Source organism: Dreissena polymorpha, chromosome 13 (genome assembly GCF_020536995.1).
Source record: "Dreissena polymorpha isolate Duluth1 chromosome 13, UMN_Dpol_1.0, whole genome shotgun sequence".
In the NCBI taxonomy this organism is placed as follows: domain Eukaryota; kingdom Metazoa; phylum Mollusca; class Bivalvia; order Myida; family Dreissenidae; genus Dreissena; species Dreissena polymorpha.
Genome location: NC_068367.1, coordinates 13,608,555 through 13,620,776, shown reverse-complemented (window position 1 = coordinate 13,620,776; position 12,222 = coordinate 13,608,555). Strand labels below are relative to the sequence as shown.

The 12,222-nt window shown below is 35.1% G+C and overlaps 1 protein-coding gene across 7 annotated transcripts in view; it reads right to left on the bottom strand.

Annotated features, from left to right (window-relative positions):
- The window catches only part of LOC127855831 (glycine--tRNA ligase-like), a 254,818-nt gene that overhangs the window by 218,111 nt on the left and 24,485 nt on the right, over positions 1-12,222 (bottom strand). The window contains exons 14-17 of one of the 7 annotated variants that reach the window (XM_052391646.1): positions 11,138-11,247; positions 10,319-10,412; positions 5,684-5,871; positions 3,404-4,985 (exon numbers count right to left, since the gene is read on the bottom strand). The exons of 3 other annotated variants lie outside the window; for them this stretch is intronic. In XM_052391646.1, coding sequence (XP_052247606.1) covers positions 4,878-4,985; positions 5,684-5,871; positions 10,319-10,412; positions 11,138-11,247 — 500 coding nt within the window. In that variant the 3' untranslated portion in view covers positions 3,404-4,877. Of the gene's footprint in view, positions 1-3,403; positions 4,986-5,683; positions 5,872-10,318; positions 10,413-11,137; positions 11,248-12,222 lie in introns of those variants that run through there. 3 more of the 7 variants (XM_052391650.1, XM_052391645.1, XM_052391648.1) reach the window with 3 other exon arrangements.

Below are 12,222 nucleotides of genomic sequence, written 5' to 3'. Positions count from 1 at the left end.
TTTTAAGTTTCATGAAAACATATAAAGAACTTTTAAAATTTTCGCAGGATCCAAAAAAGTGTGACGGACAGACTGACAGACAGACTGGTAGGTGACAATACATATTTGACAAAATCGTATAATCTTGCTTTAACATTTGTAAACCATGATTTTTGGCTTTTGAGTTTTCACTAAAGACGCGGACATATCCCACTAATCATGATATTCTTCCATTTTCATACATAAACAATTACCGGTACCCTCAATAACGCGATCGCAAATAGTAAACTTGCGTCTTCCGCCTCCCACAATCCGATTGACCTGACGGGATCTACTGGTATGTCGATTTTTCCAGACTTTTTCCTTTCAATACCCAGGTGCATGGTGCTTTCTGTTTCGTGAATTGAGAGTCGATCAAATTTAAGGGTTCTTACTTTCTGCTTTGTAGATGGACCTTAAACAATACGGGCACTTTTTGTACAGTCGATGAATGTATCTGTATTTCCTTCTAAACTCTTCCACTGTCTTCAACATTTGATTTGTCTGAGATATAGTGCGAAAGGAGTGCTCTATCATCTGCGCTGGTAGTTTGTGGTATTTTGGTATTGCACAAAACATAATGACAAATGCACACACTATAATGACAAATGCACACAACATAATGACAAATGCACACAGCATAATGACAAATGCACACAACATAATGACACGTGCACAGGTGGTTAGCGTGTGGCTATGATATTAATTAGTGAAAACATCATTTTGAATGATAAATAATCATATTATAACGAAAAATTAACTTTTCTGAAAAAAAATATTTCACTATCAAATATATATATAACAAGGTATGCAACTCAAAATCAGCCCAAAACGGGGTGCATCGCTTTGAACAGCCATATCTTTATCAATTTTGCAGTGATTTTCACGATTTCGGTCTTATTCAACGCAGAAATGAATTTCCTTTCTGGAAATGTATATGTCTTGCAATATTTTTACAAATGCTGGGTCAACCTTTAAGAAATAACACGATACACAACACGCATGACCCAGTTGACAGTGATCATGCTGTCTTTAAGACTGAAATCTTCACGGAGTAAAGGGCAACTTCCCTATAAAGTTCATGTAGTTCGATACCATAATTCAATAAAACGTATGAAAAAACATTATAACCGTTCTTGTCGTAACATTCTGCATCAAGACTAACTGTCCAGCGCCGTTTGAAACCTTTGTTTACATACATTTCAACTAACTGACATTTTAAACATACGAGTGATTTCATTGGTCCAATGCGGAGGTGTGTCTTTACGACTGGAGATTTCATTCATAAAGAATACATGATCACTGTCAACTGGGTCATGCGTGTTGTGTATCGTGTTATTTCTTAAAAGTTGACCCAGCATTTGTAAAAATATTGCAAGACATATACATTTCCAGAAAGGAAATTCATTTCTGCGTTGAATAAGACCGAGATCGTGAAAATCGCTGCAAAATTGATGAAGATATGGCTGTTCAAAGCGATGCACCCCGTTTTGGGCTGATTTTGAGTTGCATACCTTGTTATATATATATTTGATAGTGACAATTTTTTTTTTCAGAAAAGTTAATTTTTTGTTATAATATGATTATTTATCATTCAAAATGATGTTTTCACTAATTAATAGCATAGCCACACGCTAACCACCTGTGGACACGTGCACACAACGAAATGATGTATGCACTAAATGAAATGTCGTTAATACATAACGAGTTAGTAAATGCACACAACATAATGACAAATGCACAGAACGAAATGATGTATGCACCTAACAAAATGTCGTGAGTACAAAACGGGTTGGTAAATTCACACAACATAATGACGAATGCACAGAACGAAATGATGTATGCACCTAACAAAATGTCGTTAGTACAAAACGATATTGCAAATGCACATAGCATACTGAAAAATGTACAGAACAAAATGATGTTTCTACAGGACAAAATGTAGTTTACACAAAACAACTTAGTAAATGCACAGAACATAAAGACCAGTGCCATCAGAAGGCAGCATTGGCGTTCCATATTATAGTGCTCCGTTGAGTGGATGCCACCCTGTCTTACACGTAGTAGGATGTTGGAAATAACAGATGCAGTCCTCGACCACTTGACATGAGATTGCTTGTTGCAGTACACGGATCTCAGTAGGGACCATATGTTTGTTTGTTTTAACTTTATCTGCCATGCGGGGTCGACATTTAGTATTTCATGGCGACATTCACTGATCTATAAAAAGCCGCAGCTGCTGTTTTGTGCGATAATAACGTAGCACATAGTTAACTATTTTAATTTTGCGTAAATTTACCGCGACATATATATTTCTAAAGTCTTTGATATTTCAAAAATTGTTTATATATGACAAAATAAGTTTCTTTCTTTTCGCCGATGGTATAAGTGTTCACTATTGCATTTAATAAGAATATGTGAGACGGATTCAGCTGTTTGCTCTCAACTGTCACGTAGTCATTGAAACCAAATAGGGTTTGTTCAAATCAATATTCGTAACGTTACACAACCCTTGCTTTTTGTTTTTAGTGCTTTGGTAATTGATAGCTTACGGAGTTCAATTTTCAAAACACGGCATTAACCTAAGTTTCGCCAAAACGAACTATTTGAAAGGGGCATGGTAACATTTGTGTACATATGAATAATGCCATTTATTTCAGTTCGCAACACCATTATATTTTTTTAGTAAGTCCATAAAGTATCAAGAAAATATAGTTTACTGTAATACAAAATCGAGGCTTCATCGGGATACAAACTAGTCATTTGGGAGAAAAATACACCACGCAACTATTAGACCACTTTGGCTCTCAAACATTAAAGCACGTTAAGTTAAAAGTAGACTTTTTTTATATATCGATACAAACTGTTGCAAACGCTGCAGTAATTTATCTATTTTCATTTATCATCATCCACATATGAAACGATAGTTCTAACATTTTGCTTATATTAATGAGTTTTGTTTCTATTGTGTGAACATAAGACTAGCAATTCTTTTTTGAATTTATGACGATGCATGTAATCATTGTTAAGAAAGTTGTCGTTTTTGCCAATTGGTGAATAAGTTTACCATTCATGCAACATCACTATTTAGCCAAACCACTGGTATGTATATTGTTTTATTAAACAATTCGTCAATTTGTATTTGACCTTTGAGTCTCAAGAATATTCTTTAAATGGTTAAAATGCTGGCAAATTAATTTTTGTTTCGTACGTAGTTTCGTAATTTGTTTAGTACAATTATTAATAATCATTGTAATTTGTTAAGTAAAATTATTAATAATTATGATATTCGTACTAGCAAATTTGCAAACATCAAATGGTGATACCCCGAGTATGTATCTTTGCTTTGTATGAAGTATAATTTCATATAAAACATTACACGGACCTGTTTTATTGTTTTATTAATCCAAAAATCAGTACAGTAATAAGTGTTCAACAGTAATTTCAATGACAGATTTGCAAATAGTTATATTATACTCAACAGTGAAATATAATGATACACCAAAAGGGTATTCAAATCGTGTTTAATCCATTGATAAATGAACTTATTCCCTTTATTTCTTATCCCAATGAAACAAAATCATGGTAACAGAAATTGATCTGGTACATGTAGCTAAAAAAAATTCAAAGACCAATAAAGCTAACGGTCTGTTAAATAAGACGTAAAATACAATGAAATATACCTGCAAACATGATCAGAACATATTTGAATATTATAAACACATGAATAAAAATATCAAATTAAATTTTGATTGATAAAAAAAACTTTATCCTAAAATGAACAGTCATGATCCATTTCCTTTAAGTTTTCAGTACCTCGGCCATCGATGTTTTTAATTTAGTTAACAATCATGTGGATCTGTATGATTAAAAGTTAATTACACAAATTAAACCACTTTTTCTTCAAATATTTCTCATTATTTTAAATGACTGCTAAATAGAATGAGTAACACAAGAAAAATATGGCTTCACATGAGCAATATGATTGGATCGGCAACATAAATGTTTTATGCAGGCATTTCTGTTCATTTGCTAACCTTTCTTTTCCAAATGAAAGGTTGTGTTTGTTAATTTGATTTAAACATAAAAACACACATTATATGACTTACATTTGTCTTGTTTAAACTACACTTACTCTAGTATTTGCCTGGTCATGAACAAACATGAAATAAATTGTCATTAAAAAAAGTCTCAAAGAACATTCAAATAAAATGTATTTCTTAATAATTAACAATTACAAAACCATCACTTTCTGCAATACATGTCATGAAATCACCAAAAAGTCATTTAGAACTAGGTCTTCATCAAAATCAACATAGCCATATAAGAAAGATGACAATGAGTAAAAAGTATTTTAACCGTGCCCACAAATCATATAAATACAAAAATGGCAATACAAAAATACTTGTTCATATTTAATAAATTATGTGTAAGATCAAAAAGCTTTTGAGCTTCATTGATCAATACATTTATTTGTTGTTATGCAGATCTTTTATAAATGACCTTACACAAAGTTGACCTTAGCAGTCAGATGCATACCTTGACAGGACATTGTCCATAAAAGACAAAATGGTCATGAAGAAAACATTTTTTCTGTTTTTTTCTTTCTTTAATCCACCTCAAAATTTCATAAGGATCTCACACAATTTCTCAAGTTATTGTCTGCATAAACCGAAACCACTTCCAAACTCATTCTTTACAAGAAAAGAGAAAAATATAAAATATATTTAATAATCCATTAAAAAGCATTTTATAACTGAAATAGTATAGCCATTACAAAATGATGAACACTAATTTTTAAAAGTCAGGTGTGAAAGCGCTATGCAGTGTTGCTAGGGACTGTCTGTTACCATAGTGATTTATTTTGTTGATTCTTGTTGCTCGAACACAGGGTAGGTGCTGAGAATATTGTCCCAGGTTCTTCTCTGCTGGGCTAGATCGCGAACAATCTCGGCTAGCTCTGAGATCTGAAATACCGAATAATGAAAGTTTTCTTAACACGATTTCTTGTGATAAATGTGTAAGTAGCCATACAAATAAAAAAATTGCCCTGTGAAAAATCTACATTTAAATAATTTTAGTAACAACTTAATTTTTAAGCCACAAAAAGACAGTTATGAACATATTGTTCATGAAATAAACAGCAATATGCCAAAAGTACAAAGTGAATGAAAAGAATGGTTCAAAATGACTAATCCAAGAGGTTTGCTCTTAATATTTGTTTTTCTTAAAAATTGTTTCATAATTTGAATTTGTCTCACGATTATTCAATGGACTAAATCATAATTTACAAATATCAATATGTATCCTTTGTACATACAAGAGTACATAATAAGAGAATGAAAATAAGTTCAACAACTTTTTGTTGTTGTTTGGAAGAAAAATCAAACACTTTACCAAGTGACCATTCAGGCTTTAGAAATAAATATATTATTTAAAACACAACATTGTAGATATAAGTTTCAAATTATCCACAAAAATGTCACAAAGGCTTTGTTATTTTAACAATTTTAATTTACCATTTTGAATGCACATATATTTTAAACACCGGTCTTAATAACAGAGTGTCATTTTGCTTGCTTTAATGTAATACATACTTTAATAAATCGGGCAACACTCATTCTAGCTTTTTTCAATGAAAAGTCCTTTTTCTGAAACCACTTACAGGTGCCCTGATTTGTTTCATGGTGTCTCGCTCCCTAAGAGTGGCTGAGTTTGGCTCCTTGAGAGTGTCAAAGTCCACAGTGATACCGTATGGTATCGAGATAGCATCGGTACGGGCGTAGCGTCGACCAATGGACCCACTCGAGCTGTCCACTTTGTGCGAGATGTCAAAGTTCAGCAGGTCTCGCGCTAACAATATAAATATATGTGTTTTTTTAAGTATGTTTTTACTAGCTTTGATTCCATAAGAAATAAACAAAACAAGACTATTGCCAAGCAATTTTTTATGTCCCCTACCGGCTCCACCATTATCCCCTCCGGTGAAACCGGTAGGGGACAATAAAATCTTAGCCATTATTCACAAAACATAATAAAAAGATTTAAGACGACACTAATTTGTTCCACTTATTTGTGACTTTCCAAAACTTTCATTTCTATAACAAGGGCTGTTTGTAAAACATGCATGCCCCCCATATGGGCTCTCCGTTGTAGTGAGAGCCATTGTGTGAATACGTTTTTTGTCACTGTGACCTTGACCTTTGACCTAGTGACCTGAAAATCAATAGGGGTCATCTGCCAGTCATGATCAATGTACCTATAAAGTTTCATGATCCTAGCAATAAGCGTTCTTGAGTTATCATCCGGACACCATTTTACTATTTCGGGTCACCGTGACCTTGACCTTTGACCTAGTGACCTGAAAATCAATAGGGGTCATCTGCGAGTCATGATCAATCTACCTATCAAGTTTCATGATCCTAGGAATAAGCGTTCTTCAGTTATCATCCGGAAACCATTTTACTATTTCGGGTCATCATGACCTTGACCTTTGACCTAGTGACCTGAAAATCAGTAGGGGTCATCTGCGAGTCATGATCAATGTACTTATGAAGTTTCATCATCCTAGGCCTAAGCGTTCTTGAGTTATCATCAGGAAACCATTTTACTATTTAGGGTCACTGTGATCTTGACCTTTGACCTAGTGACCTGAAAATCAATAGGGGTCATCTGCTAGTCATGATCAATCTACCTATCAAGTTTCATGATCCTAGGCCTAAGCGTTCTTGAGTTATCCGGAAACCATTTTACTATTTCGGGTCACTGTGACCTTGACCTTTGACATAGTGACCTGAAAATCAAAAGGGGTCATCTGCGAGTCATGATCAATCTACCTATCAAGTTTCATGATCCTAGGCCTAAGCGTTCTTGAGTTATCATCCGGAAACCATTTTACTATTTCGGGTCACCGTGACCTTGACCTTTGACCTAGTGACCTCAAAATCTATAGGGGTCATCTGCTAGTCATGATCAATGTACCTATGAAGTTTCATGATCCTAGGCCTAAGCGTTCTTGAGTTATCGTCTGACAACCACCTGGTGGACGGACCGACAGACCGACCGACCGACAGACCGACCGACATGAGCAAAGCAATATACCCCCTCTTCTTCGAAGGGGGGCATAAATATTATAGGGAGTACAAGTCGAAACACTCTTTACAATTTACAACTGTCACATACAGATTATAATCCAAGTTAATTTTTCTTTGAGTATGTATCAGTCAGGTGGTTATTGACAAAATTACAAACTACGAGACTGATACTTGATCAACAATAAACAAAGCTCAATATTCCATTTATTATACACCACAACTTAAATATAAATTTAATGTTTGATGTTTAAACAAGAGCTGTCACCATAGGATGACTTATGCCCCCTATAAACGCTTGACAGAAGTTATGAGCTTTCGAAACCTAAACGCTGACCCTAAGTTCAAGGTCACAGGGGTCAAAATTTGTGTGCGTATGGAAAGGCCTTGTCCATATACACATGCATGCCAAATATGAAATTGCTATCTGAAGCGACATAGAAGTAATGAGCATTTTTCGAAACCTAAACGCAAAGTGTGACGGACAGATGGACGGACAGAGATAACAAGATATTATTGGGACAAATCTTCTGACCAAGTTTCATGAAGATCGGAAAATAAATAAGGCCTCTAGAGTGTTGACAAGGTTTTACTATAGCCATATAAGGAAAAATGCCCCGCCCACTGGCAGCCATGTTTGTCAACCAACCGGCATCATTTTTGAACTCGTCCAAGATATTATTGGGATGAATCCTCTGACTAAGCTTCATTAAGATCGGACAGTAAATGTGGCCTCTAGAGTGTTAACAAGCTTTTACTATAGCCATATAAGGAAAATACCCCGCCCCTTGGAAGCCTTTTTTTTCAAGCAAACATAATTATTTTAATACTCATCCAAGATATCATTGAGACCAATCTTCTGACCAAATTTCATGAAGATTGGACAATAAATGTGGCCTCTAGAGTGTTAAGAAGGTTTTACTATAGCAACACATACATGTAGCCATATAAGGAAAAATGCCCCGCCCCTGGTGGCCATGGTTTTAAAGCAACCAAAACCATTTTCGAACTCATCCAAGATATCTTTGGGACAAATCTTCTGACCAAGTTTCATGATGATCGGAAAATAAATGTGACCTCTAGAGTGTTAACAAGGTTTTACTATAGCCATATAAGGAGAATAGCCCCGACCCCGTGGTGGCCATGTTTTTCAACCAACCGGCATCATTTTTGAACTCATCCAGGATATTATTGGGATGAATCTTCTGACTGAGTTTCATGAAGATTGGACTATAAATATGGCCTTTAGAGTGTTAACAAGATTTTACTACAGCTTTATATAGCCATATAAGGAAAAATGCCCCGCCCCTTGGCAGCCATCGTAACCATTTTCGAACTCATCCAAGATATCATTAAGACAAATCTTCTGACTATATTTCATCAAGATTGGACAATAAATATGGCCTTTAGAGTGTTAACAAGGTTTTACTATAGCCATATATGAAAAATGGCCATGTTTTTCAACAAACGGGCATCATTTTCAAACTTGTCCAAGATATTATTGGGATGAATCTTCTGACCACGTTTCATGAAGATTGGACAATCAATGTGGCCTCTAGAGTGTTGACAAGATTTTACTATAGCCATATAAAGCCATATAATGAAAAATGCCCTGCCCCATGGCAGCCATGTTTTTCAAGCAAAGGTTACCATTTTTGAACTCATCCAAGATATCATTGGGACAAATCTTTTGAGCAAGTTTCATTAAGATCGGAAAATAAATGTGGCCTCTAGAGTGTTAACAAGGTTTTACCATAGCCATATATGGAAAAATGCCCCGCCCCCTGGCGGCCATGTTTTTCAACCAGCCGGCATCATTTTCGAACTTGTCCAAGATATTATTAGGATGAATCCTCTGACCAAGTTTCATGAAGATTGGACAACAAATGTGGTCTCTAGAGTGTTAACAAGATTTTACTATAGCCATATAAGGAAAAATGCCCCGCCCCTTTGAAGCCATGTTTTTTTAAAGAAAGATTACCATTTTTGAACTCATCCAAGATATCAATGGAACAAATCTTCTGAGCAAGTTTCATGAACATCGGAAAATAAATGTAGCCTCTAGAGTGTTAACAAGGTTTTACTATAGCCATATAAGGAAAAACGCCCTGCCCCCCGGCGGCCATGTTTTTCAACCAACTGGCATCATTTTCGAACTTGTCCAAGACATTATTGGAATGAATCTTCTGACCAAGTTTCATGAAGATCAGACAATAAGTGTGGCCACTAGAGTGTTAACAAGATTTTACTATAGCCATATAACGAAAAATGCCCTGCCCCTTGGCAGCCATGTTTTTCAAGCAAACGTTACCATTTTCAAATTCATCCAAGATATCATTGAGACAGGGCTCGAATTTAACTTTTTTTTCTACTTGCAAAACATTGCGAGCAGCTTTAATACCAACTCGCAAAATCAAAAACATTCTCGAAAATTTTGCTGGAAACATAATTTAACGTTTTTGTTTTTTTTAATCAACGGTTAACTTTGCTTTATCTTTCGTATTGTTATTTACGCCTGTGGGCAAAAAGAAACTAGTTATTTTTCGCTTCGACACCATGTCTGTTCAAGTTCAATGAACACGTTTGAATTAGTAGACTGTTTAACGTTTGCTGTACCAATACCATCCGCGTATCTGTACTATAAGTATACCAGTCTACATACAAGGTGCGGGCTTCCGCATACGGGTATATGGACGTTCTATGACCTACGGTTTAGCGTTCAGAACGTCGAGCATATTTAGCATATAACTTCTTTTTTTTCACTATTTCTTTACTCGCAAAAAATTACTAGTGGCTTAAAACCTAACTCGCAATCCGATTTTTCACTCGCATTTTGCGAGTGTGCGAGTGTTAATTTCGAGCCCTGATTGAGACCAATCTTCTGACCAAATTTCATGAAGATTGGACAATAAATGTGGCCTCTAGAGAGTTAACAAGGCAAATGTTGATGCCGCACAACACACGACGGACAACGGACAAAAGCGATCATGTTTTGCTCAGGAGAGCTAAAAACAGAACATGTGAAATGAAACATAAGAAAAACACTTCCATAGATGACTGACAAAGGGCAGTAACCCAAAATACATTCATATCAGATTTACCAACAGCAATTACTCAGAACACTTACATATCTGACTGACAATGGGCAGTTACTCAGAACACGTACAAATTTGATTGACACAGGGCAGTAACACAAGAAGAATACTTACATATCTGACTGATAAAGGGCAGTAACTCTGCGTTGTTACTGAGTGGCAGGACTGAGCACTTGTATGGCGCAATGATCGGTGGTAGGGCAAGGTACTGAAAAAAAACAACACCATCTAACTGTTTTCATACCTGTACGGTGTAAACTTACTTCAGCATTGCTAAAATCGTTTCATGCACAGAACAAATACAACAATTGATACTGTTATATTAAATTGTCTGTAGTTGCTGTTTGTACTAACAGTCATTACAGAAAAGGTTGTTAAAATTATGGCAGTTATAGAATTTCATGTTAATATTCAATACAGAGAAGAGTATTTGCTCAGTAAGAAAACAGTTAACATTTAACCATGCTCATTGTTCATGTACCACTAACAAGGCTCATGGGTCATGTTTTTTTAGCCGTGCTAAATAATCTTATCTGTATTCAAGACTAACCAAGTATTATGTATTCGAGACTAACCTAGTATTCTGAATTAAATACTAACCTAGTAGTCTGCATTCAAGACTACCTAATTGTCTGTATTCAAGACTTGCCTAGTAGTCCTTATTAAAGACTATCATAGTATTACCGGTATGTATTTAAGACTAACCTGGTATAAATAATGTATTCAAGACTATTTTTTTAATCTGTATTCAATAATTTCCTATAGTATCTAACCTAAAATAATGTATTCAAGATTATCAAAGTATTTTATATTCAATACTAACCTAGATGTCTATATTCAGGACTAACCTAGTATTCTGTATTTAAGTCTAACCTAGTAGACTGCATTTAAGACTAAACTAGTATTCTGTATTTCATTGACAATGTTACATACCGTTCTCTGCTCGTCACCCTCTCTGGTCTTAAAGTTGTGTTCAAACAACGAGTACATGACTCGGCCGATACCAAACGAGGGCTCAATGACTGATGGCGTAAACTCTTCAACTACATAGATAACACACAAAAAATCATCAATATACATTCGAAATTGTCATCTCCAACACATATTTTGATATATTTAAGTAAAATTGTATGCAACATAAAAGGAAGAATGGGTGTGATTTTATACTAGTTGATTGAAATTAACCTTCACCCTGAATGCTGATTGTATTTTATTACAAATGTAACAAGAGAACACTAATTAAAGAACTGACTATTATTTTTATGAGCTGTCACCCCAAAAAATACAAACAGATGCATAGGGCAAACATTTAAAACCCTTTCAACATTCTTTAATTGATGGGGGCATTTAACTCAAAACTCACAAGAAAAAAAATCATCTGAAAAGAACAAAAAATATAGGAAAAGTTTAGGATAATAAAAGGGGCCTTGGTTGACAGGGTTGCCACCAACCTGATGGAATAAAATTCCCTGACTTTTCACTGACTTTTCCCTGACCAAATCTTGGTTTTCACTGACTAATTTCGCAGCATATTCGGCCTCCTCCTCCCCATACAGCCGACAGAATCCCTCCATTTAATGTTTATTTTATTCTTTAAAATAAAATATTTAACAAATAACAAAGCAGTACTACTTGTACACTAAACTATGCATGATGCAAGGCTATATAGTAAATATCACAAAACCAAAGATAAACAAGAGCTGTGTTTGTGAAACACAATGCCCCCTACCGCGCCACCTTGAAGCCATATATTTGACCTTTGGCCTTAAAGTATGACCTTGACCTTTCACCACTCAAAATGTGCAGCTCCATGAGATACACATGCATACCAAATATCAAGTTGCTATCTCAATATTGCAAAAGTTATGACCAAGGTTAAAGTTTTGGGACAGACAGACAGGCCAAAAATGATATACTCTCCATCATTCGATCCGGGCGCATAAAAAGTTATCATGTACAACCACCACATAATATGATTATGTCTCAAAATCTATGAACAAAACATACTTCTATAGGTA